Source organism: Lynx rufus, unplaced genomic scaffold (assembly GCF_022079265.1).
Source record: "Lynx rufus isolate CCGP_SWC_20201006 ecotype Redwood Valley unplaced genomic scaffold, mLynRuf1.p SCAF_3, whole genome shotgun sequence".
Classification (NCBI taxonomy): domain Eukaryota; kingdom Metazoa; phylum Chordata; class Mammalia; order Carnivora; family Felidae; genus Lynx; species Lynx rufus.
In genome coordinates, this window is record NW_025814845.1 from 99,055,327 (window position 1) to 99,080,432 (window position 25,106).

At 39.5% G+C, this 25,106-nt stretch overlaps 1 protein-coding gene across 2 annotated transcripts in view; it reads right to left on the reverse strand.

Annotated features, from left to right (window-relative positions):
* PRDM5 (PR/SET domain 5) overlaps positions 1-25,106 on the reverse strand; it is a 206,685-nt gene that overhangs the window by 174,445 nt on the left and 7,134 nt on the right. For both annotated transcript variants that reach the window (XM_047090496.1, XM_047090495.1), the window contains exon 2: positions 11,038-11,121. In XM_047090496.1, coding sequence (XP_046946452.1) covers positions 11,038-11,121 — 84 coding nt within the window. The remainder of the gene's footprint in view (positions 1-11,037; positions 11,122-25,106) is intronic.

A 25,106-nucleotide genomic window follows, 5' to 3' on the forward strand; every position in this document is an offset into this window, starting at 1 on the left:
AGTGTCAATTCCAAAAAATTTTATACAATTTGGGTGATTCTTCATCAAGTGGTAGAACTCATCATTGGAAGAAAATTTTACTTTAAAGCTATAATATTAAACTTTAATTAAGCATACCCAAGGACAAGCCATGTGTCTAAATATCCACCTAATGCCATTATATTTTCAAATTTGCTTCTTCTCATTCTCTCTCCTTTTAACACTAAAATACCCAAACATCTCAAACCTGTCCTTTCCCTGTTTAATATAATTCCATTTTATTATACATATTTTTTTATTTAACAAAATGCTTGTATATGGTGATGGTGCTAAATGTCCATATTTATACAGAGACATAGTGTAATCTCCTAGCCCTTTAGGAAAAGGAAGTCAAAGTCAAGGATTTTAAGCATAAGGATGAGCAATCTTCAAGCTTCCAGTGGAGCAAACGGAACAAATTTTCTTCTTTCCCATAGCGCATGGCGATGTTACATCCACATCACTGCATTCACATTTTTGAGACAAAAAGGGATAAGTAACTTGAATCCGAAATAGATACATTTTTTCCCATTGATTGTTCAAGATAGTCTCCCACAAAATAAGTAGAGAATCATATCATAAAGATTAGAACAAAGCAATTGAGCACAAAAGGAAAAAATAGGAGATGGCAACTTGCTTCCAGAAAATATAAAATTTTAAGAAACTAAAGAAAGGTTAGAATCTATTCATATTCTTTTAGCTATCTTCCTGTTCAACCTTTATCCTTCTTCCACATCATCACCATTTTCATCTTCTTCCCCTTTATCTTCATCCTCTTCATTATCAATATTTTCCAAGTCTTATTCATCATTATGAAGTCAGCTTCTTCTCCTTCCCCTTCTCTATCCTCCATATAAGGAGCTAAACTATGACTTAATAGATCTGGCTAAATAGTATCTTTGATGAAGTCTCCTAATTCACCTGCTCCACAGCCAAATGATTGGTGAACCAGGTGAAGAAGGTCAGAGATTTGTGATGGTACCTCTTCAAGAAAACTTTATTTTGTGTCTGACATGAACATTTCATCAAGTCCTTCCTAGCTTCCCATTTGATCTCAGTCAACACCAAAATTGGTTCCCCACTCTTATTGAGATAAATGTATTTTAAAGTAAATATTTTCAGCAAAATAAAAACACATTTTATAATATGACTCAATATCTTTAAATTCTGTCACTTTAGTTTTGAGAAAATAGCTCAGCATCTCTTCCTCCTTATCCGCAAACAAGGCAGTTATTTGCACATGATTGATGAACATTAATTACCCCTAAATTTGGGATCTGGGAGATCAAATATGACTCTTTCAAATGGTTTGCAAAGTTTGTTAGACTTTTGTTCTACTTTGAAAATTTCCTCGCTAGATTCTTTGTAAAGTCTATTCCAATGTACACATCTGTGTATGCAAATGCTTCCTATTGTTCTTTCCCTCCCTTCAGTGAATTCAGAGTGGCAAGTATTTCCTCTGGCTGGGATTTGGAAGTAGTCTTGATTTGCTCATTTGCAGAGGGTGAAGACTTAAGGTTAGGGCTAATGCTGCGAGAAAAATCCAAAGAACCAGTCACATAGGGAAATATTCACATTTGAAGATGCTCAAAGAACGCCTTCACCTTTTCATATTTTTGCTAGATATAGAATTCTAGATTGGCAACTGTTTTCTATCACCTTAAAGATGTTATTCAGTTGTTGACTATCCTTATTACCTTTTTATCTTTTCTGTTAAAAATCAGCTTTTGGAGTTATTGTTGCTGTTTTGAATGTAAGGTCTCTCTTTCTTTCTTTTTTCCTGGCTGCTTTTAAGATTGCTTTAGTTTTCAGCAGTTTTACTAAGGTATATGTAGGTGGGTTGTTTTTCATTTTTTGTTTGTTTGTTTGTTTTTTAATTGATGCTGCTTTAAGGCTCACAGAGTTTCTTCAGTTTTTCAGGTAATGTTTTCAAAGAGTTCTGTGGGGCACCTGGGTGGCTCAGTCAGTTAAGTGTCTGACTTTGGCTCAAGTCACTGATCTCATGGTTTGTGAGTTGGAGCCCCACGTCAGGCTCTGTGCTGACAGGCTGGAGCCTGCTTCAGACTTTGTGTCTCCCTATCTCTCTGCCCCTCCCCTGCTCATACTCTGTCTCTCTCTCATACTCTCTCTCTCTCTCTCATAAATAAACATTACCAAAAAATGTTCTAAACAAAAAAATAAATAAAATACAGAGTTCTGGAAAATTCTCAGCCATTATGTCATCAAATTTCCTTCTGTCCCATTTTCTTCTTCTTGCTCTTCAAATGATAAAAAGTCATAACATTATAGATATATTAGATATTTTCAGTCTCATGTATCGATTTTTAGTTCCTATGCTTCACTTTCAATCTTTCTATCAACTTCTTTTCCTCTTCATTAATCCTGTTATTTGCTCTGTAATATATATAATTCAAATACTGAGTTCTCAGCTTCAGTTATTATATTTTTTCTCTTCTAGAATGTCCATTTGACATTTACACATCAAGTTTTGGTGTAAAATTCTCCATCTTGTTATTTATCTGTTTCACCTTCATTTGCTAGAACATATCAGTCATGATCATTTTATAATTTTTCTTCTTTTTTTTAATGTTTATTTATATTTGAGAGAGAGAGAGAGAGAGAGGGAGAGAGAGCAGGGGGAGGGGCAGAGAGAGATGGAGCCAGAATCTGAGGTAGGCTCCAAGTTCTGAGGTGTCAGCACAGAGCCTAACATGGGACTTGAACTCATGAGCTGTGAGATCATGACCTGAGCCAAAGTCAGATGCTTTATTGACTAAGGCACCCAGGTGCCCCAATCATGTCCTCATTTGCAGCACACCTGGGTGGCTCAGTTGGTTAAGCATCCAGCTCTTGACTTCAGCTCAGGTCATGATCTCATGGTTATGAGATCGAGCCCCATGTCAGGCTGAGTGTACAACCTGCCTGGGATTCCCTCTCTCTGGCTCACTCTGCCCTTCCCCACTGGTTCTCGCACTAAATAAACAAACAAACAAACAAACATGTAAAAAAATAAAGTCCTCATTTGCTAATTCCAATCAATATCTGAATACAATATCTGAAACACATTATTTGTCATCTGTCAGTTTCCATTGTCCAGCTTTTCTCTCAGATTTAATCATATGGTCCTATCTCTTAGCATCAAGTCATTTTTAATTAAGTGCTGAACCCTGTATATTAAGAAATTTTAGAGAATCCAGATACTATGTTTCTCCAGAGTAGGCTCACCCTGACTTTGGCCAGGCAGAGTAGAAAGTATTCATCACAAACTAATTAGGGAATAAGTCGATTCAAGGCTGGGTTGCAGTTGTAGCAGGCTTCAGCCAGCCTCAGTTGACCAAGTTCCTACCTCATAGCCCTCCAGCACTTCCAACTGAAAGCAGTGTGCACTGAGGGCCCCTCCTCAGCAACATGAGACCGCAGAACACTCTGCTTTTCCAAAGTGTGTGGCTTAGCTTTAGCATTCTGCCACGCAGTTTCATAATTTGGCAAATGTCTTGAGGAGGAATCAGCAGTGTTTTTAGTTCTTTTAGATCTCCAACATTGTCACTCCAACCTCACAAGTCTGCCAAAAGCTCTACCTATTCTGCTATGTTCAAACACTCTCAGCTCTACATGGGCTGAGATCAGATTTTTTCAGCCTCTTGCCCATAATCCAGACTCAGCAAAAGTCTGACCATTTTCCCAAGTGAAAACAGGCTGCAGGTTGTCAATTCACCTCTCCAAGTTTTCTCCTCTCTGGAGCCTCAGACACTGCAGTACTCCTTGCTACAACAGTTCTGATGGCCCTACACAAATCTGTCTTTGTAGATCTCAGCAGTATTATCAATGTGTTCAAGCTCGTATCTGACGTAAATTTTCTTGCCCTATTTTTTTTCTTTATATCCACATGACTACATATCTTTGTATTCTTTTTTTTTTTAACATTTATTTATTATTGAGAGAGAGAGAGACAGAGCACAAGCATGGGAGGGGCAGAGAGAGGGGGAGACACAGAATCCAAAGCAGGCTCCAGTCTCTGAGCTGTCAGCACAGTGCCCAATGCGGGGCTCTGAGCCACCCAGGAGCCCCATCATTGTATTACTTAGTAGGGGTGATTTATGTCTAACTTTCCCTACTGAAACATAAGTCCCAAGAGAATAAGGGCCTTGCTTTATCCTCAGGGTAAAGCCAGATTGAATATTTCCTGACCCTGGTATCCTTCCTCATTCTATCATGCTTCACTTGCTATGCCTATTTTTGTGGCTATATTGCTTTTCAGTATGAGAAAAGAGAAAAACTAATTCTATATGTATTCTTAGTCAAAAACTCTTAATCCCCCTCTTCATATTTCCTTACTTTCTCCTCAATGAGAGAGGTAAATTAGAGATATAGTCACTTTGGGTTTCTCTCCTTCATGGTTCCTTCCCTTCATTTGACGGTTGAAACCCTCACAGTCATTCCTCTCAATGTCCAACTCCTTGTTTTAGTAAGTAGACTTTCCCTCAGGCTCAAAATGTGCCTTCTACAGCAGGCTAAAGACCTGTCTGTCTCTCTCCAGGCTCTCTCATATCCTCCATTCTGATTATGCTGCAAGCTATGTCTGAGTCAGGCCACAATTCTCCATGCAATCAATGGGCAAATATATTGAGAATCTACACTGCAGGCCCAACTGTTGCCTGCAAAGGCGAAGATTTAAAACACAAAGTATAAAGGCCCCACTTTGTACATCTCCGGTGCAAAGGTCAAGATTTAAGAAGCAGAGTATAAAGTCCTCACTCTGACTGTGGTCCCAATCACATTCTCCAATCCAGCTTTTCTAGAGCCATGAACTTAGAGAGTCACTCTATGCTCATTAATGAGATAGATTTTTTTTTCAAATTTTTATTTAAATTCTAGTTTGTTAACATATAGTATAATAATGTCCAAGAGTAGAATTTAATGATTCATCACTTACATATAACCCCCAGTGCTCAACATGACAAGTGCCCTCCTTAATACCCACCCATTTAGCCCCTCTGCCACCCAACTCCCTCCTCAACCCTCAGGTTTGTTCTCTATCGTAAAGATTCTCTTCTCGTTTGTTTCCCTCTCTCTCTCTCTCTTTTTTTCCCCTTCCCATATGCTCAAATGTTTTGTTTCTTAAATTCCACATAGAAGTGAAATTGTATGGTAATTGTCTTTCTCTATCTGACTTAATGAGGTAGATATTTTAATCTACAATTGGCTCCTATCTTTCTTCCTTGATTAGAACCAAAGAGAGATAGAGAGAAGGGTTATTAATTAGGAAACATCACCAGTGTCTAAGGCCTGGGGGTTGGGAAAGAAGTTGCCCAAAACAAACCATGTTTAAAGACCAATCACAGAACAGGCCCCAGCTCACCTGGTATGTACATTTACTGTATTTTGAAATAATAATTCACTGTAACTGTAGGAGATTAATAATTCTTACAAAACACCTGCAAATCTTATAATCATATTTCTATAGCTATTTTTTAGAAAACATGTTATTTACCCAGAGGTACAAAAGCTTTTCTGCTAACAAAAATCTAAAAGAACTATGATTATTTGATATTTTACATTTTGTGAAATGCAGCTACCTAGTAGAATGTAATGACCAATAGTCCTCTGATGGTAAATGCCACTAGGTAATGCCACTAGCCTCTGATATAAAAAATGTAGCTGTTCTCATCAATCCTCAAGGCAACAGATTCAGAAAAATAAACAAATGTAAAACTTTTTAAATGCCATTAAGTCATAATAATACAGGTAAAGCTGACTATGCTCATCATACTTTGTGCATCCTACAGTGTGTTACTTCTGAAACCCTTACAAGACCACAAGCTCCTTAAGAGTAAGAGCTCTAGAGAACCCAGAAGTGGGCCCAGCAACATATGGCCAACAAAACAGATAAACATATGGGAAGGGAAGCAAAAATAATATAAAAACAAGGAGTGGGGCAAAACATAAAAGACTTTTAAATACAGAGAACAAACTGAGGGTTGCTGGAAGGGTTGTGGGTGGGAGGGATGGGCTAAATGGGTAAGGGGCATTAAGGAAGACACTTGTTGGGATGAGCACTGGGTGTTATAAATAGGAGGTGAATCACTGGAATCTACTCCTGAAATCATTATTGCATTATATGCTAACTTGGATGTAAATTAAAAAATAAATAAATAAAATTAAAATTAAAAACACAATAGAAGAAAAGAATAAGAGCATGGACTTTAGAAAAAGCAAAGTTTAAGCCCTGTTTCGTTGTCTTCCTAATGCTCTAAGATTACTTTTCTACTAAGTTGTAGATACTTTTCTCCTAAGGTTTAATAGCAAGAAATCAATTTGTATCTAAGTAAAATAGATTTGGGGGTGCCTGGGTGGCTCAGTCAGTTAAGGGTCCACCTTTGGCTCAGGTCATGATCTCACGGTTTGTGGGTTCAAGCCCCGCATCAGGCTCTGTGCTGACAGCTCAGAGCCTGGAGCCTGCTTCAGATTCTGTGTCTCCCTCTCTTTCTGCCCCTACCCCACTCATGCTTTGTCTCTGTCTCTCAAAATAAATAAATGTTAAAAAAATTAAGTAAAAGAGATTTTAGTTTCTCTTATAAAAAGGTCACCCAGGGGCACCTGAGTGGCTCAGTCAGTTAAGCATCCCACTCTTGATTTGGTTGAGTCCCATGATGGGCTCTATGCTAATAGCACAGACCCTGCTTGGGATTCTCTCTCTCTCTCTCTCTCTCTCTCTCTCTCTCTCTCTGCCCCTCCCTTGCTCACACTCTGTCTCTCAAAATAAATAAATAAACATTTAAAAAAAAAGGATCACCCAGAATTTGGATATTTCACTTGACTCTCCAGGTTTTACCTGGTTATTTGGGATTCTGCACATGAGTTCCTAACTAGCTGACAACAACTTTTTGTCCAGAGCACCACCTAATATTACTGAACCATGGCATGGTATTTTAGCTTAACCTGCATCAAATCATACCACTGAATACCCAACTGCACCCACCGAACTGTTCAAAACTGAGAGGCAAACATAGACTACCATAAGTGGGAGAGAGGCAGGGGATGGGGTTGAGACCTTCCCAGATCTCAGAATAGATGCAAAGTTCAGGAATGAATGACTCCACTGGAAATATCAGGATGACACCAAGTTTCAAGAACTTACCAGGCCAGTTTCGAAACAAAAATCTCTTACAGGTATTAGAAGAGGATGCGAAGGGAAGGGAAGGGAAGGGAAGGGAAGGGAAGGGAAGGGAAGGGAAGGGAAGGGAAGGGAAGGGAAGACCCACTGCAAAAAGAGCAGAGCTGTTTGCAGGATTCAAGCAGAACCAGATTCACCAGAGGCCACTTTGGAATATCTGAATAATAAGCTGGGCAGGTAGCAAGGAAAATGCGCAATCTGTGTTGCATTCTATAGGTGCCAAAACTAAAAAGTATGTGCAGGAAGCATAAGAGCCAGCGCCTGGAGAGGAGGTATCTGAACTGACTTGAAACACCAAAGGAAATATTAGAGAAAAAGAAGCTCTTGAAGATTTAAAAATAAAGGATGATTGAGAGTTTTAGCAACAGTACAAGAATGGATTTTGGTCTTTGAGCAAGGCTGAAATATACCACAAGCTAGAAACCACCTGGAAAAAAGTACATAAAAAGACTATTCTACAGAATGGAATATACTATAGACAACGGGGCTCGTTCCACTAAATTATCCATAGGAAGTATTTACAGTCAGTCAGGCACTGGTTTCCAACCTCAAGCTCTATGACTGGCCTGAGGCCCAAGAAATACAGAATTCTTCTACTAAGGCACTTAATTCTAAAAGAAAAGCAAAAACCTGAGGTTATCAAGAAACCCTAAGGACAGATGAGTCTCCTCAGACCCGAATATCAAATCTTGGCGGCCAACACAGAAAGAGGCTGAGGTGCTGCTGACAGCTCTGAAGCGGTGGACATCAGTAGGTCTCCAAGCTGTGCCCTTGGAGGGAGGGAAGGAGGCTGCAGCAGATGGCATCGATCCTCCCCACTGACCCCATTAAACCAGTCCCAAACTGACAGGGGCTCACACACACCAGCAGGCTCAATCTTAACTGGTGCCTCCAAGTTCTTTGGTATGACATGGCCACCTAGGGGTTCCTGGCCCTGTCCCCCAGCACTGTTGGCACTATAAGCAAAGTGCAAGTATAAACGGAGAAAGAGCAATGCCACGTGCTCTCTCACAGGACATCATTTTCCAGACTGTCGTAAGTATCTGGTTCACATTCCAGGTTAACTGTTGGCTTGAGAAGGACAACCTGTTTTGAGGACTGCAGGTGGTTAACTTTGGAGCTATGGGCCATAATAGAAATGACTTAAATAACCAGTCCCAAAGGGCACCCCAGCGAAGGGAAGGCTCATTATCTCCCTCTGAGAGGACTCAAAGGGTTCCATGAGAAGGAGATTACATAGGACCAGTTATTCTCCTTTCTCTCTGATCCTTCTGAATCTGGTACCTCCAAAGCTAAAATAATAAAAACGGACTCAAGGCTGGGAAGCTGCTCATTCAGTTAACTTAATAAATAATAGGATTAAAGCTAGCAGGCGGTAAACCTTCAGAATTCAAAACATGTTGATTGTTTTTTTATGTGTCCCCCCCAAAAGGTGAACCACTGAGACAGGTGTCCACCTGCCCTGCCCCGCCCAGCAGCACAGCTCGGACTGGCTGACGATCCAAACTGAAAACCACACTAATAGGAGGAAGGACTAGACAGAGGAGTGGATGGGCACAGGAACTAAGGGGTTAAATGGATCAAAGGTCTCAGGTGAAAAAAGAGCAGGCTCAAAGAGGAAGGGGAGACTCTTCATCAGTGCTCTTCTGAACTGTGTAAAAAGTACAAATATTACTTATTCAAACTCCGAATATTAAATCATAAGTAAAATAAAATACAGAGTAGCAATCACTATGTGAATATAACATTACCTGATCCTGTAATATATAGAATCTACAGCTGTTTGGGCGGCAGTGAGGAGAGGGGATACCTGTGTGAAAACAGGTAATAACATAAAGACAATAAAGACCCATGGGAATAGGTCATGCAAAACCAGATGACCTACACTGCTTCCCTGCCAACTGTACAACAGTTCAGATGCAGCCTCCTTAAGTTTCCTGCAAGTACAGGAATAAAAATCACAATCATTATCTGCTTCACAATGCCTCACAACCAATGGTGCAAAACATTAACCATTGTGCTAAAGTTTTGGGGACAAATATCAAAAGCCATTAACAACCTCATAAAATTATGTAAGTCATCTTTTTTTTATTTGTCACATAGATGTTTGATTTCTGAAAACTGTCACGGTAAAAAAAGAAAAAAATAACTGCTGAGAAAATTAAGACCTTATAGAAAAATTGTAAAAGCCACTGAAAATATTATTATATTCATAAAAATAAACAACTAAAACAGCATGTGAAGTTAGGCAATTCAATAACATTTTCCACTTATAGTGAAGACTATATTATGAATTTCCATTTTCCATCTCCCACACTGTAGAAACCTTTCAAGAGTCTCTTCCTCAAGCACCCCATTCCCCACTCCTAGCAGTTTCAGCAATATGGATGATTATTTAAAACACACTTTGTGGGGCACCTGGGTGGCTCAGTTGGTTGAGCGTCTGACTCTTGATTTCAGCTCAGGTCATGATCTCAGGGTTGTGAGATCAAGCCCAGTGTAAGGCATGGAGCCTGCTTGAGATTCTCGTTCCCTCTCTCTCTCTCTCTCTCTCCCTCTACCCCTCTCCTGCTCATTCATGCTCGTGCTCAATTGCAAAAAATTTTTAAAAAAATTTTTAATAGTTAAAAAAAAAATATATATATATATATATATATATGTATATATGTATGTATATAGCTAAGCTATAGTAACCAGTTATTTATCAAATACTAATCTAAGTGTAGCTGTGAAGGTATTTTGCGGATGTGGTCAACACCTACAATCAGTTGACTGTAAGTAACAGAGATTATTGCCAATACTGCATATGGCCAACCCTCAGCCAAGCAGTCAAAGGCCTTCATTGCCAACTGAGGTTTGCCAGAGATGTTCTGCCTCAACACTACAACATCAACTCCTATCTGAGTTTCTAGCCTGTAAGCCTGCCCTACAAATTCCAAGTTGCCATCCCAACAATCATGTGAACCAATTCCTCAAAAAATATATACCATGTATCTCCATCCTATTGGTTCTGTTGCTCTGGAGACACGAACTGATCCATCCATGTTCAGAGAGACTTTTTCCGTGTAACTCTGAATGTCAGTATCCCACCCCTTTCCGATTTACTGATCCTGCTTCTCTCAGCCCCACCCACAGAGCTCAGCTGGCACCCTACTCATGGAATCCATCAAATACAATTCTTGGAACTGGGCTTTCTTTTCCAAGGTTTTAACAACCTCTATACCTTTATTTCTCTTTTTCTATTCCTCAAGCCCTTCTTTTTCTAATGACTAGAAAAGAACAACAACAAATATAATTGGCATAAACTAAGATGAAAATTCTTATAATATACAGACATACATTGGCATTACAGATCCCTGCATTAGGGAAATTTCAGATTGCAAAAGATTGCCTAAGAGTCATAGTTCTTTAAATATATGTTCCTAAAAGTGAGGTAAATTTTAAAGTGGCATTTTTCATTCCAGTATGGAGTGCAGAACTGTTTCAATGCAATCAGAACTGCAATAGAGAAATAGAAGTTAAAAGAAAAGTATAATTTCGTTTACAGAAATCAAATTCTTAATCCAGTACACAAACAGGCATATTTTAAAATCCAAACATCCTATGTATGGAAAACTCCATATTCAATGATGAACCATAAACTTCAGGGTTCTGGAAGAATTGTCTAGTACAATATTTCAACAGTATTTTTTAATGCTAAACTTTCAAACTACTCAGGTCCTTTAAAATCAAAACATTCCAGTGTTTAGTCAACTGGAATCAATGCCTATTAACTCAGCCTCATAACTGCACTAAATAGTATAAAGAGAAACATTAAATATTTAAAATAACAATCACATCCTCACCTCCCACATCAACCTGTAATCCATATTTTCATCCAAGTCTTCAGGCATTCTCTTCTCTCCGGCAAACGGTCCAAACTTTTCACCCTGGGTAGTGACGATTACATTGAAAAGGAGTTAGTACAATAATGAAGTTACTAACATAAATGTATTTCTCTTCTGGAATTTTTTTTTTCTCCAAACCTTCATGCCCAATGATTGAGACACATTTAAAGTATTAAACAATTTACACAACACAAAATATTTACATACTTAAAATCCAACTTAATCTGTTTTTAGCTTCAGAGCCTGAATCCACAACACAGGAGCCAACATAAAAGGGTTAAATTGCACAACATTCAAATTCTGACAAGGCCTCTGGCAAGTGGTCTTAAAATGACAAGCACTGAGTTTTGCCTGCCTTGAGAGACAAGCCCACCAGGCAGAAAATCACCTGGTTTCCATAAAAATCATAAATTCATCCCAATTATGAACAAGAAGGAAGTAGGCTTGGCATTCTCAGAGGAAGACTGTTCATAAATAAAGTTTAAATTGCCCTGCCAATCTCTCAAACAGCCAAGGCAGCACACTGTGCACCCGTTTCTCAAAGTGCAAGCTTTGAAGCCCACCTGGCATGAGAATCAAGAGCGACGCTTGTTCCAAATTCAGAATCCTGGGCTAACTCAAATCAGAATCTCTGGGAATTGGGTGTGGGGAGCTGCATTTTGACAAGTTCCTAGGTGTGAAGCACAGGTGGCTGGCCACTGCACTTACTTGTGAGGCAGGTTCCAGGGTAAGAGACATTGTTTTCTCAACTAAGGCAACCAAAGCAGACTGGAGGGACTTGGAGGGCGGTTGAGTTTGTCCAGCCAGACAGTCTGTAGAAATGTGTGCAAAGAAAACATAGAGCCTCTGTGAGAGTCCCCCAAATCTGCCTGTGCCTATTCTTCAGTAGAACCATCCCTTCTTAAGGGGAAGAAAAACCCAACAAAATCTCCAGGAAAACTTTTGATAAATGCTGCTGGAGGGAAAAACAACCACCAAAGCAATGTTTCAAGGAATATAAATTACTTAATGAACAACAGAAAACCTAACTCTGGAAATAGTAAAAGGTTAAAGCTTAAAAGAATTACAACTCACTAACCCAGCCCCTCATCTTACAAACAAAGAAACGAGATCCTGAAAACCTACAAAAAAAAAAAAAAAAAAAAAAAGGCAGAGGCCAGAAGACCTATTCTTGAATGTTAACTTAAGGACAAAAAAAAAAAAAAAAAAAAAAATAGCTACACAGATTGCTCAAATCAAGATCATAATCCTACATAACCCAAGCACAAACACACCAAAGACACAGGGAGACTGTTATTTATAATAACAGTTATTGGGGCACCTGGGTGGTTCAGTCAGTTAAGCTTCCAACTTTGGCTCAGGTCATGATCCCATGGTTTGTGGGTTCGAGCCCCATGTCAGGCTCTTGTGCTGACAGCTCAGAGCCTGGAGCCTGCTTCAGATTCTGTGTCTCCCTCTCTCTCTCTCTCTCTCTCTCTCTCTCTCTCTCTCTCTCTGCCCCTCCCCCACTCATGCTCTGTCTCTCTACCAAAAATAAACAAACATTAAAAAAAAAGAAAAATGTATATTTGTAACATAGTTAGTGATATAAAGTTCAGTGAGCAAATTTCAGAGGCTTGAAGCCAGCCCTGCTTCCCCAATCCTTCCAGGCCTCACTAGCCACTTCATACTAGCATCACTTCTCAGGCAGACACAACAGCGCCAAAGATGCTTTCTTTTAAAAACTAATCGTTTTCACCTCAACGTGGGAACTTACCAGTATTTAATGGCAGTTAAGAAAAGCTGTATCAGAAATGAAAGAAGAGGGGAGGGGAATTGATATATACTGAACTACTATGTGCCACACACCAAATAATCCTATGTGGGAATTTCCCCATTTAACAATGGAGGACACTGAGAATCAAACAGTTTAAATAACTTGTTTGATTAAGGTCAATCACCTAGTGAAGATCAGAGAAGGGATTAGGTACCAGCGGTTTACTCTGCTCAGGCACTGTCCACTCCACCACACCACCACTCAAAACCCTGACAATGACTGCATGACCCAATGCCCAGGCTGGCTCACACCTCCCTTCTCACTTTCCATTAACTACAACATTTAGCAGCCATGTGGGCCATGCCTTGCTCATGCAGTCACTCAATACACTGACTGTTGAACTGAATGAAGAAACTGACGGACTGATGTTAAAGCCAATCTGGAAGACAGACCAAAAAATAAGGTGTGCTTTTGGTAATAACTTTGAGGATTTGGTATTAATGCATGCAGTTCATTCATCTTTTCACTCCATCTAGTCATGTATTAGTGTTTACCAACCATTGCAGAAGGTAATAATCTAAGTACACAGTTTCTAATGCAGCTGATCTAGCCAGTCAGCTTCTCTCTGCAGTACAAATTTGGAGGGAAAAAAACCCTGAATCCATCAATTCAGCAGTGTTCAAAGGACTGAAGAGGAGACATAGAAACTCAGGTAAATGTACTGGAAACCAGTTTAAAAGACTGCTTGGATGCATGTCTAACAAGATTATTAAAAGACTTAATGCTTTGAAAATTCAAAATAAGAATCAGGACTCTGAATTTAAAGCCTCACTATTAATAGTGAACTCTATCATAAACTCAGTTATCAAACTATGATAATACGGCTTTCTGGTTTTTCTTCAAGCCATAGTAGGAAATACGTTTTGCATCTCAGCTTGGCATATTCACACATACACATAGAAACACAGATATAAAACTAAAATATAAATTTCTTGAAACAATACTACTCTGTACAACACACTCCAACATTTTATACTCTACTTTACTTCACTTTTTAAAAAAATACTGGTTCTCACCCAATAAGTTAATCTCACAGCTCACTAATGGCTTGCTATCCAGTTTGAAAAACACTGACACAAAAACATACATAGGAGAGGTAAATTTGTAAGTATGCCGTGAGTATGTTAGCATGATCCGATCAAATAAACCTGAGTTTCTATAGCTGAAAGATTACAAAAATGTAGCGGCATCTGGGTGGCTGAGTCGGTTAAGCATCTGACTTCGGCTCAGGTCATGAACGGACGGTTTGTGGGTTCGAGCCCCGTGTCAGGCTCTGTGCTGACAGCTCTCTCAGAGCCTGAAGCCTGCTTCAGATTCTGTGTCTCCTTCTCTCTTTGCCCCTCCCCCACTCGCTCTCTGTCTCTCTCTGTCTCTCTCTCAAAAATAAATAAATGTAAAAAAAAAATGTTTTTAAAAAAGATTACAAAAATGTAAATAGCCAACTCTTTTTGTTTTTTATTTTAGAGACAGAGAGCACACATGCAAGCAGGGGAGAGAAACAGAGAGAGAAATAGAGAGAGAAAGAGAGAGAGAGAGAGAGAGAGAGAGAGAGAGAATCCCAAGCAGGCTTCATGCTCAGTACAGAGCCCAACACGGGGCTCAATCCCATGATCCTGGGATCATGACCTGATTTGAAATCAAGAGTCAAAGGCTCAACCAACTGAGCCACCCAGGTGCCCCAAGATCATATGAGATTCCTGTAAATAGCCAACTCTTAATTATCCATAGTACTTGTGGTATGAAACACTGCAGATAATTAAAACAATTTATATTTGACTTTAGATGAAAATTTTGTACTTACTAGACTACCTCTCACTCTGAAGCTTTCCCCTAAGGATCTTAGCAACTGCTATCCACCCCTTCTCTAACTCCGTGTTCCTTGTTGTTTCTACTATGCAAACAGCACTTTCTTATAATTATAATTTTATTGAATATCCTGCTTTATTTGCTAACCATTTCCCATGGGAATTCTAACCTAAGAGTAAGCCTCTTCTACCTCAGTGGGCTTCAAACCTGCTTGGGTAAAACACACCTCTGAAAGGACGATTTGGGGTACACACCCCATATATATGTGATTACTTTTCTTTTAGTTGAACCACATGAAATTGCCAATATTTGACCATTTCCAACCTGTGAAGTGAAAATTTTTCATATGATTCATTATAATACAAATTATATATACATATGCATATGTATACATATGTGGGATTCATAACTAATGACAGGAAGGAAAGCAATATTTCAAACTATCTTCTTGAGAATTTCAAAATTTTTGAGCCGGCTTCTTGTCATCACTGGTTTTACTCTCTGTGATTAAGCTCCTGAAGATCTCATTAGCAAAAGGAAAACTGTCAGCTCCCCCATTTTCTTGCTGTACACGTATGCCTACATTACTGATGTTACCTTCATTGCAAGAATTTTCCTAGAATTCTTCACTTCAAGCTCTTTCAGGGGTCACTATCTCCAATGCTTACAAGGTCAGGCAGGAAAGCAGCAGAACATCAGACATCCAACAACAAAAATGTAAAGGACACATTGGGAAGTGATTTGGAGGCAAGCTGGAAGGGCATGCCCACGTAAGCTTTTCCACTCCAACTGAGTGTTGCTATATCACAACAGGAACCTAATGTTGCTAAGTATCCGCAAATTTTTTAGAGAAGCTGACAACTCAAATGCATACATGAAATGACTACTTTTCTATGCTGGCAATGAATTCCAAGTTTTCAAAACTCTGAAGATCAAATAAAATGTGACTGCAAGACAAATTCAACCTGTAGACAGCAAACTTTCCAAGGCAAACTCACCTCTCAGACTGGTCCAATGCCCAGCCTACAATGGTGCTTTTTTGTTGCTTCTAAATAAAGCAGATAATTAATCTATTCAATTTGCCGCCCACTGGACTAGACAATAACTTTTTTTTAATTTTTTTTTTTATGTTTACTTATTTTGAGAGAGAGAGAGTCAGAGTATGAGTGGAGTAGGGGTAGAGAGAGAGGGAGACACAAAATCAGAAGCAGGCTCCAGGCTCTGAGCTGTCAGCACACAGCCTGACTCAGGGCTTGAACTCACGAACTGTGAGATCATGACCTGAGCCAAAGTCGGACGCTTAACCAACTGAGCCACCTAGAAGCTCCAACAATAACTTTTAATAGACAAAAAAATGTATGATTACGAATATGGGCTATTTCTTCTCATTTTGCTTGTATTAGTAAGAAGTTGAAAGCAAGATTTACTGCAAATATCTCTCTTAGAACAGTGGGAAAAGCAGTAGCTGAGACTTCAAGAGATCCCAATCCTAATCCCTGCTCTGCCATTAAAATAGGATGTCACAGGGGCACCTGGGTGGCTCCTCGGGTAAGCATCTGACTTTGGCTCAGGTCAGATCTCACACTCCGTGAGCTCGAGCCCTGCATCAGGCTCTGTGCTGACAGCTCAGAGGCTGGAGCCTGCTTCAGATTCTGTGTCTCCCTCTCTCTCACCCTCCCCCATTCATGCTCTGTCTCTCTCTGTCTCAAAAATAAACATTAAAACAAAAATAGGATGTCACAAACTTCTGAACTTCAGTTTCCTCACTTATAAAACTTAGGGATTTGGGGTAGCTGATTTCTAAGATTCCTTCCAGGTCTTGAATTCTACTAGAAAGAGCAGCCTCCAAAGACCAAATCTGAGAATCAAAGAGAACAATTTGAGAATCAAAGAGAACCAAAGTGTAACTGATTAAAACACATTGGTAAATTCTTAATGACTGTCTGAGAAAATTAAACCTTGTTTGCCTTCATTAGAGGGTAACAACTTGTTAAAATTAATAGAGAGAAAGAACTAACATTTTGCCCTACCTTTTCAATAATACCCTAGTTCATGACAACCAGATAACAGCAAATAATGAGGGAAAGCTCTTCTTTACAGAGGAATGATAATTTATAAATAAAGGAGAACTGTTTATTTGAATGAATCACCATTCTTAAATTTCTAATAACGTAACTGATTCAGGCAAGGATTATCAATGGATAATGGCTAAGACCATTAGGTAAAAGGTTGATAGTGAAATAGGTACTTCTACAGTGTCAGCTCACAGATTAGTTATTAAGCACAAGTCCCTTTAAATGGAAAAATTACTAACAGTGTTGGCATTACTAACAGTGGGAAAACCAGACATTATACACCCCCTGCCAAAATGCAGTCTTTAGTAAACCAACCTAGCCCTTCATTCCCCAGTGTCCGCCATAGGAATGTAAGAGGGGTGTTTGCTGAATTCTCCAGGCACCTCCAAGGGCGAAAGGGCAAGGGAACACACCCAGACCTCTTCCCCCTTGCCCTGTCTCTCACCCAGCACCTGGGAAGATTTGTGCTTCCTAGGAAGAAAGCACGCGGTTAAAACACAGATGAGAGGGAGGTGGACACTTCGTGCAATTCCTACTGCTTAAAACGGCACTATTTACTACAATGTCAAGAGTATCCTGAGGGTAGAGAAAAGCATTTAATATGTCACTTCATTTAACAACAACAAAAAAAAAATGGTAAAATAATCTATACCCCACTTCCAGACTCAAAGAAATACAGAAGATAGAGAAACACATTAAATAAAGTCCTGGGAAAACAATCAGATAAATTCGGACTGTGAGATACTCTACAATTAGCCTAATTTCTTCAGAAAGGGGAATGGGAAAAGGGAGACTGTTAAAAGATTTGAAAGACCTAACCAAATGTAATAGGTGGTCCCTGATTAGATCCTGGTTCAAAACAAACAGCTATAAAAACACTTTGGAGACAACTGGAGTAGTTTGAGTATGGGCTGGAATTAGATGACATTAGGAAATTACTGTCATTTTTGCTGGATGTTAAAATGATATTATGGCTATTTAGGAGAATGTCCTCCACAGAAATATTGAGGGAAAAAAATCATCATAATGTCTGTAATTTACTTTGAAATGCCTCAGTGAATAAAAAAATATATACATATTGATGAAATAAATTATATTAAAGTGAATCAATCTGCAGTTGAGTCATTCACATGTGAAATAATGATAATTTTTCACAGAAGGAGTCTAGGGTCCCCACTTAGAACATAATTATATTTCCATGTTACACTCCTGTTCATGTGTTGTTCTTATAGTACAATTAGGCCTTCAACACAGTATGTTTCTAAAAAGTTCAGGATGAAAAATATCTAATCTTCTTTCCCCACTGTGACTGAGCAGAAGCAAGTTGCCTTGCTATATCCATACTCCTTAGTACTAGAATGCTGACCTTTTGTTGAGGGTACTAATATACATAGGTAGAAAAACTATACTCACCAGCTTCCCATTTAGATAGGGAAGAGAGCTAACAATATGCAAGCAAAGATCATTGTATGAACCTACCACAAAGGCTCTTAAATGAGAGCTAAGTCAGCTGGCAAGAATACCCTTGGGCCTTGGTTACTTCTTCTCTCTCCCCACTGATAATAAAAGCATGATAGCTGGGGCTAAAGCAGCCATCATGAGGCCAAGAGGACACAAAGACTTCCACCCCAACACTTTAAGCCACTGAACTGATAGCAGTAAATGCCTAAGTGCCAACTTCTTATTATAGGGAGAACTTAATCCCCAAGGTTCAGATTCCTATAGTTGTCCCTATTACTCTCAGCTGATATAGCGAATGTCAAGGAAAAGAAACACACCAGTGCCCAAGACATAACAGAATCATTCTTTATGAAATGAGTCCCTTATAAAATAAATACGAAATGGGAAATGCAGGAGAACTGTGAGGAAGAAGAGATTCTGAGTATATGCTGACCTGTACGCACCACCTTCCCCTTAACTCAACCCTAAGCTACTTTCATCTTTTGAGCAAAACAACTGCCACTAGCATGTACAGTCAACGGGACATAAGTGAAGCCTTAGGCTCTGGCAAGGTACTGGTGTGAGGCATTCTCTCCAGTGGACTTAGTAATAAAGTGGAAAACAGCAGAAGAGGGCTGAGGACCGGAAACTAGGGAATGCTGAGAAACGTTTGAAAGTCAGAGATGGGGGAGGGGGCCACAGCCCACAGTCTTTCCATGCTCAGCAGTCCAGGAAAGTCCAAGAAGACAAGAGAGCAAAGGAACAGGGAACTGACAACCTATCTGCCCGGGCAGGCTCATGGTGACAGAGACCCCTTGCCTATAGGGAAGGGCTGACATCACAGAGGGCTCTCTAATTACCGGTCTTAGGCTTTGACAAAACAACCAAGGCAGACTGCCTAAACAAAGGGGCCCAGCTGCCTGAGAGAGAACAATCAGGCAGAAAAATGAGAACCATACTCTGTAAAATAGAACTTCTACAGGAGGCAGAATCATTAAGAGAAATACCTTAACTGCATAAGGGAATTTAAGGACATTCAAGTAGAGCACTCAAAAAAAATAACAACAACAACAACAAAACACACTTTTAAGAGTGAAAAAAGAAACACGATTTTCCAACTAAATATGTTTATAGAATGAGTTGAAAGAGAAATGCAATAACCTGAAAATCACTTACCCAGCAGGAAGTCCTTTACAGTCAGGTGGAAGGAGAGCTACCTGATGATATACACAGATTCAAAGAGCATATTATCCACATGGTGATGAGAAAAAGAATCACAAAAAAGTCTCTAACTAAACAAACGAACCAGAGCAAAGGAAAGAAGATGGCAGAAGAAAAGGAGGAGCTGGTGTGTATACACACAAAATTAACAACTAACAGAGTGTGTAGATCATATAGGCTGTAACTAACAACTCTTAAACCAACGGGGATATACTCTTAAAAGAAATTATATTAAATAACACACCATTTCATCCAAACTTAAGGGCTGTTGGGGAAGGATGGCAGGAAGGCAAAAGCATCCCAAAAGCTGCTGGGGTGAAGGTGGGCGATGGGCGGAGGGAAGGAAAGAGGAAATGGGACATCTTGTAGAAGAAATTGTGTGTTTTTGTGGGAAAACATAGTTGAGCTCTAGGCATCAGACAAAAAAAATCATATCCATCTGATTGTGAAAGAGGCAAAGAGTAAGCAAATCACTAATGAAAAAGAATATAACATAGTAATCAGAAGAAAGAAAGGAATGAACAGTGACTTGAACAGACCGCAAAATAAGGAAAATTTAAAAGTAAGTTACAACAATGTAAAATAAGTAATGAGAATAAAGAAAGACAACAAGAATGAAATCAGTTCTATCAGCTATTATGCTAAATATGAAGGAATTAAATTCCTCATTAAATGAGAGATTGTAATATTGCATTATGAAATATAATCTAGCTACATGTGATTACAAAAGATAAAACAAAATGATAAAAAAATGATAAAAAAATGACTTTAAACGGGTAGACAAAGAAAGGCAATAGTGTCAATATCAGACAAGAATTAAATTAATGGCCGAATGCACCAAACAGAATAAAGCAGAACATTATATAGTAATAAAAAATACATTCATGAAGAAGATCTAACAGGGAGAAAACAGAAGTTTAAAAATACTAAAAATGCACAAACTTCCAGTTATAAAATAAGTCATGGAGATAAAAAGTACAGCATGGGGAATATAGTCAATAATACTGTAGTAAAGTTGCACAATGGTAGTGACTATATTTATCGTGGTGAGTACTAAGTCATGTACAGAATTGTTGAATCAGTATGCTGTATACCTAAAACTAATATAACATTGTATGTTAATTATATTTCAATAAAAAATGATTAAAATGGCCAGTTTTAGGTTATGTATATTTTTAAAAAATAATTAAAAAACTTAACTAACTTTTCACCAAAATACATATGTATTATATAATACATATAGCATATATATGTGTGTGTGTGTGTGTGTGTGTGTGTGCATGCATGAAGAATTAGAGTGGGAGATTTTAAAACCTCTCCTTCAATACTGGACAGATTTATTAAGTAATAAAGATAATAAGTAAGAATATTTTTAAATGCCATTAATTTTAAAACTTAAATATCCACCAAGGATTTGAAAAGGGTATCCCTCCTACCCTACCAATCCAAAAGGCCAATAAACCACAAAATCCTAACTTTTCTTGAGGAGAGCACTGGCTTAGCTGCTGCCACAGATCACAGAATGCACAGCCGCCAGTCACCACACAAGCAGGTAAGAAATCAACTAACGCTTTAACAGCTAAAGGTACATGTGAGACAGCCTGCCCTTACAGAACCAGTGGAAGCCCCAGACGTAAGCGGAGTTCACACACACGTGCAGAGTCTTCTCCAAAGGTCTCCCATACAAGAAAGATTGGGGGACAGACAGGAGAACAGTCTCCCTCAGGGATGCAAGCATGCAGGAGCGGAACAGCATACGCTACAAGAATGACCCAACACTCCACACCTCCTGCCCTGCCCTTTGTTCCACATAAGGAAAAGCCTTTAGGCACAGCAAGGGAAGCAGCACACTGTCACCTCTAGGACACAAATAAAGATCCATTGCTGCTAGAAGAAGGGCAGGAAGTAATGCAGGCTCAGGAACTTATACCACAACCATCAGAGGACTCCTACCTTTGTGGAAGGGACAAGAAACACTCTCCCAGCAAAACACCAAGCTAAAACAAGGCAAAAGTTTGGCTCCTATGGAGAAGAGGTAGGAATGCTGAGAAGGCACAACTCCCAGGGCTCAGACTGATAAACCCTGGTAAGAATGAAGCTGGACCAAGATAGAGAATCTCAAAAAACAATACACAGCGGTCTACTACTGATAGAAGGGGAAGAGCAAGGCAGCATGGTGAAAACCCTCTATGGTTCAGGCATTCAAGGACAAAAGAGAGCTGAGAGTCGGGGCACCTGGGTGGCTCATTCAACTAGGCATCCAACTTCGGCTCAGATCATGATCTCACGGATTGTGGGTTTGAGCCCTGCCACAGGCTCAGGGCTGACAGCTAGGAGCCTGGGACCTGCTTCAGATTCTGTGTCTCCCTTTCTCTCTGCCCCTTCCCCACTCACTCATGTGCTCTCTCTCTCTCTATCAAAAATAAAAACAAGAACATTTAACAAAAAAAAAAAAAAAAAGAGAGAGAGAGAGCTGAGAGTAGAACAGAAACACTGAGAAAAACCTTGAGCACTCTAGCCACCCCCAGTACAAGGCAACTCTAGAAGGATCTAAAGCTTGTGATATATTGAAGGTAACAACAGCAACAAAATAATGCAAACCCATTTTAGCTCCTAACTAGATTGATCCAAATCCCCAGACTGACCAAAAAAAAAACAAACAAAAAAAAGAGGTGTAAATAGCATAAATGCTATTTACTGCACTCTTGATCGTTTCACACATGATGCTGGCATTCAATCAAAACTATGACATACAAAAAAGCAAGGAGAAAAAAAAAAACATTGTTCAGAAACAAAGCAAGCAATGGAACCAGATTCAGAGATGACACAGATGTTGGACTTATCAGATAAGGACTTAACAATAACTATGTCTACTTTGTAAAAGAATCTACTAGAGGGGTGTGCCTGGGTGGCTCAGTCAGTTAAGTATATGAACTCTTGATTTTGGCTCAGATCATGATCTCATGGTTTGTGAGTTTGAGCCCAGCATCAGGCTCTGAGCTGACAGTGAGGGGCCTACTTAGGATTCTCTCTCTCTGACCCCTCCCCGCTGATGCTTGCTCTCTCTCTCTCTCTCTCAAAATAAATAAATAAATAAACTAAAAAATAATAATAATAACCTAATAGAAAAGGCAGTTGACATGCATGAATATAGGGAAGATTTCAGCTGAGACATGTCAACTATAAAATGGAGAGTCCAGTGGAAATACTAGAAATAGAAATCACAATATCAAAGATGAATTCCTTTGACAGACTCACTAGGAAACTTGGCACAGCTGAGAAAAGAATCAATAAACTTGAAGATAAGGAAAAAGAAATTACCTAAACTAAAACACAAAGTAAAAAAGAAAAAAAAAGCATAGAAAAAGCAGAACAAAGCATATAAAGGCTGTGACATACTATTCTATCAAATGGTCTGACACACATGTAATTGGAGACCCAGAGGAAAGATTATACCAGAAATAAAATGTGAAGAGATAATGTCCAAGGATGTTCAAAAAATAATAAAAGACATCAAACCACACATAAAACCAAGTTTTTTTAATCAAAGACACATATTTAAATTTCTAAAATTCAAAGAAAAGTAGAAAAATCTTGAACGTAGACAGAAGAAAAAGATATTATGTACAGAATGTAAGACTTACAGCAGACTTTTTGTCAGAAACTACGTAAGCCAAAAAAAAAAAGAAAGAAAGAAAAACAAATAAGCAACATCCATAATGTAGTGGGGGGCGGGGGGCTGTCAACCTGAAGAACATAGCAAAATACTCTTTCAGACATGAAAAGCTGGAGAAATTCATTGGCAGCAACTTATGCTACTAGAAATGTTCAAAGAATATGGTTCAGGCATGAGGAATATGATCCCAGACAGTAACTTAGTTAAAAGCAAAGAAACTAAGAGCTCCAGAATGTTAAAAATATATAATAAAGACAACTTGTCTGATTTTTAATTGCTCTAAAAGTCAACTGATGATCAAAAGGGAATATAGCAGAAATGTAAGGTTTATAGCATAAAATAAAATAGCTGAAAATAGTGGCATAAAGGATGGGAAGGAGGATATGCAGGTACAACAACTGTATCTCACCACCTCTTTGACATCTCTCCCTGTTGTCTAACAGAAACCTCAAAATCAACATGCCTTTGGGGTGCCTGGTTGGCTCAATCGGTTAAGCGTCTGACTTGATTTTGGCCCAGGTCATGATCTCACAGATCTTCAATTAGAGCCCCACATCAGGCTCTGCACTCTCAGCAAAGAGCTTGGGATTTTTCTCTCTCCGTCTCTCTCTGTTCCTCCCTTGTTCACACTCTCTCTTCTCTCAAAAATAAATAAATAGAGGCACCTTGGTGGCTTGGTCGGTCAGTTGAGCATCCGACTTGGCTCAGGTCATGATCTCTTGGTTCATGAGGTCGAGCCCCACATCGGGCTGCTGTCAGTGCGGAAGCCCACTTCAGGTCCCCTGTCCTCCTCTCTCTCCGCCCCTCCCCAACTTGCGAGCACACATGCACATGTGTGCACTCGTTCTCTCTCCTTCTCAAAAATGAATAAACATTTATAAAATAAACAACTTGAGTTCCTGATCCTCCCCCTTCAAACCTGCTGCAGCCACAATCTTCCCCATCTCAGTTGCTGGCTGACAATACAACCCTTCCAATTTCTCACACTAAAATCTTTGGAATCATCTTCAGATCTTTCCCTTTCTTTCACCCTTATTCCACCAGCATACTCTGTCACTGCTATCTTCAAACTACACTACCAGCATTGCCACCATGTTGGTCTAAGCCACCATCATCTCTCACCTGGATCACTGCAACGGAATCCTAACAAGTCTTCTAAGCTGCACACTTGCCCTGTGGCCAGTCATTCTCAGAAGGACCCTTGATAAACTCAAGTCAAATCATGTCAAAACCCTGCAGTGGTTCCCCATTTGACTCAAAGAAAAGTAGACACCTTTGCAATGTCTTGAAAGAAAGAAATGTGGCCCTTAGTAGGCTTTCCTTCATTAACTGACCTCCTCCCCTAGTACTCAGCCCCAACTTACTCCCTTCCAGCCTCATTGGCCTCCTTGTCCTGGGACACAACAAGCAAACACCCATCTTAGGACCTTTGCTCTCGCTGCTGTCTAGAATGCTTGTCTCCTAGAAATATGCCATCCTGTAAGTCACTGCCCAAACCTCCCTTGCCTAGTGAGCACTAACTGGACCACCTATTTATAACAACATCCCCACACCCACATCCACGCACTCTGCCAAGTTATCGATACCCGGCTCTACTTTTTCTTTTTTCCTTAGCACTTACCACATTTTAACAGAGTATAAAATTTATCTAATATGTTCATTGTTTAGTTTCTGTCTCTTCTCACTAGAATGCAAGCTCCACAACAGACAGAATCTCTATTTTGTTCACTACTGAATTCATAGGACAGATTTTGGTGAAGAAGATATATCTTGAATAACTATGTAAAACAGACCCGAATAGGGGTGCCTGGGTGGCTCAGTCGGTTAAGCGGCCGACTTCGGCTCAGGTCATGATCTCATGGTCCATGAGTTCGAGCCCCACGTCGGGCTCTGTGCTGACAGCTCAGAGCCTGGAGCCTGTTTCAGATTCTGTGTCTCCCTCTCTCTGACCCTCCCCCATTCATGCTCTCTATCAAAAATAAATAAACGTTAA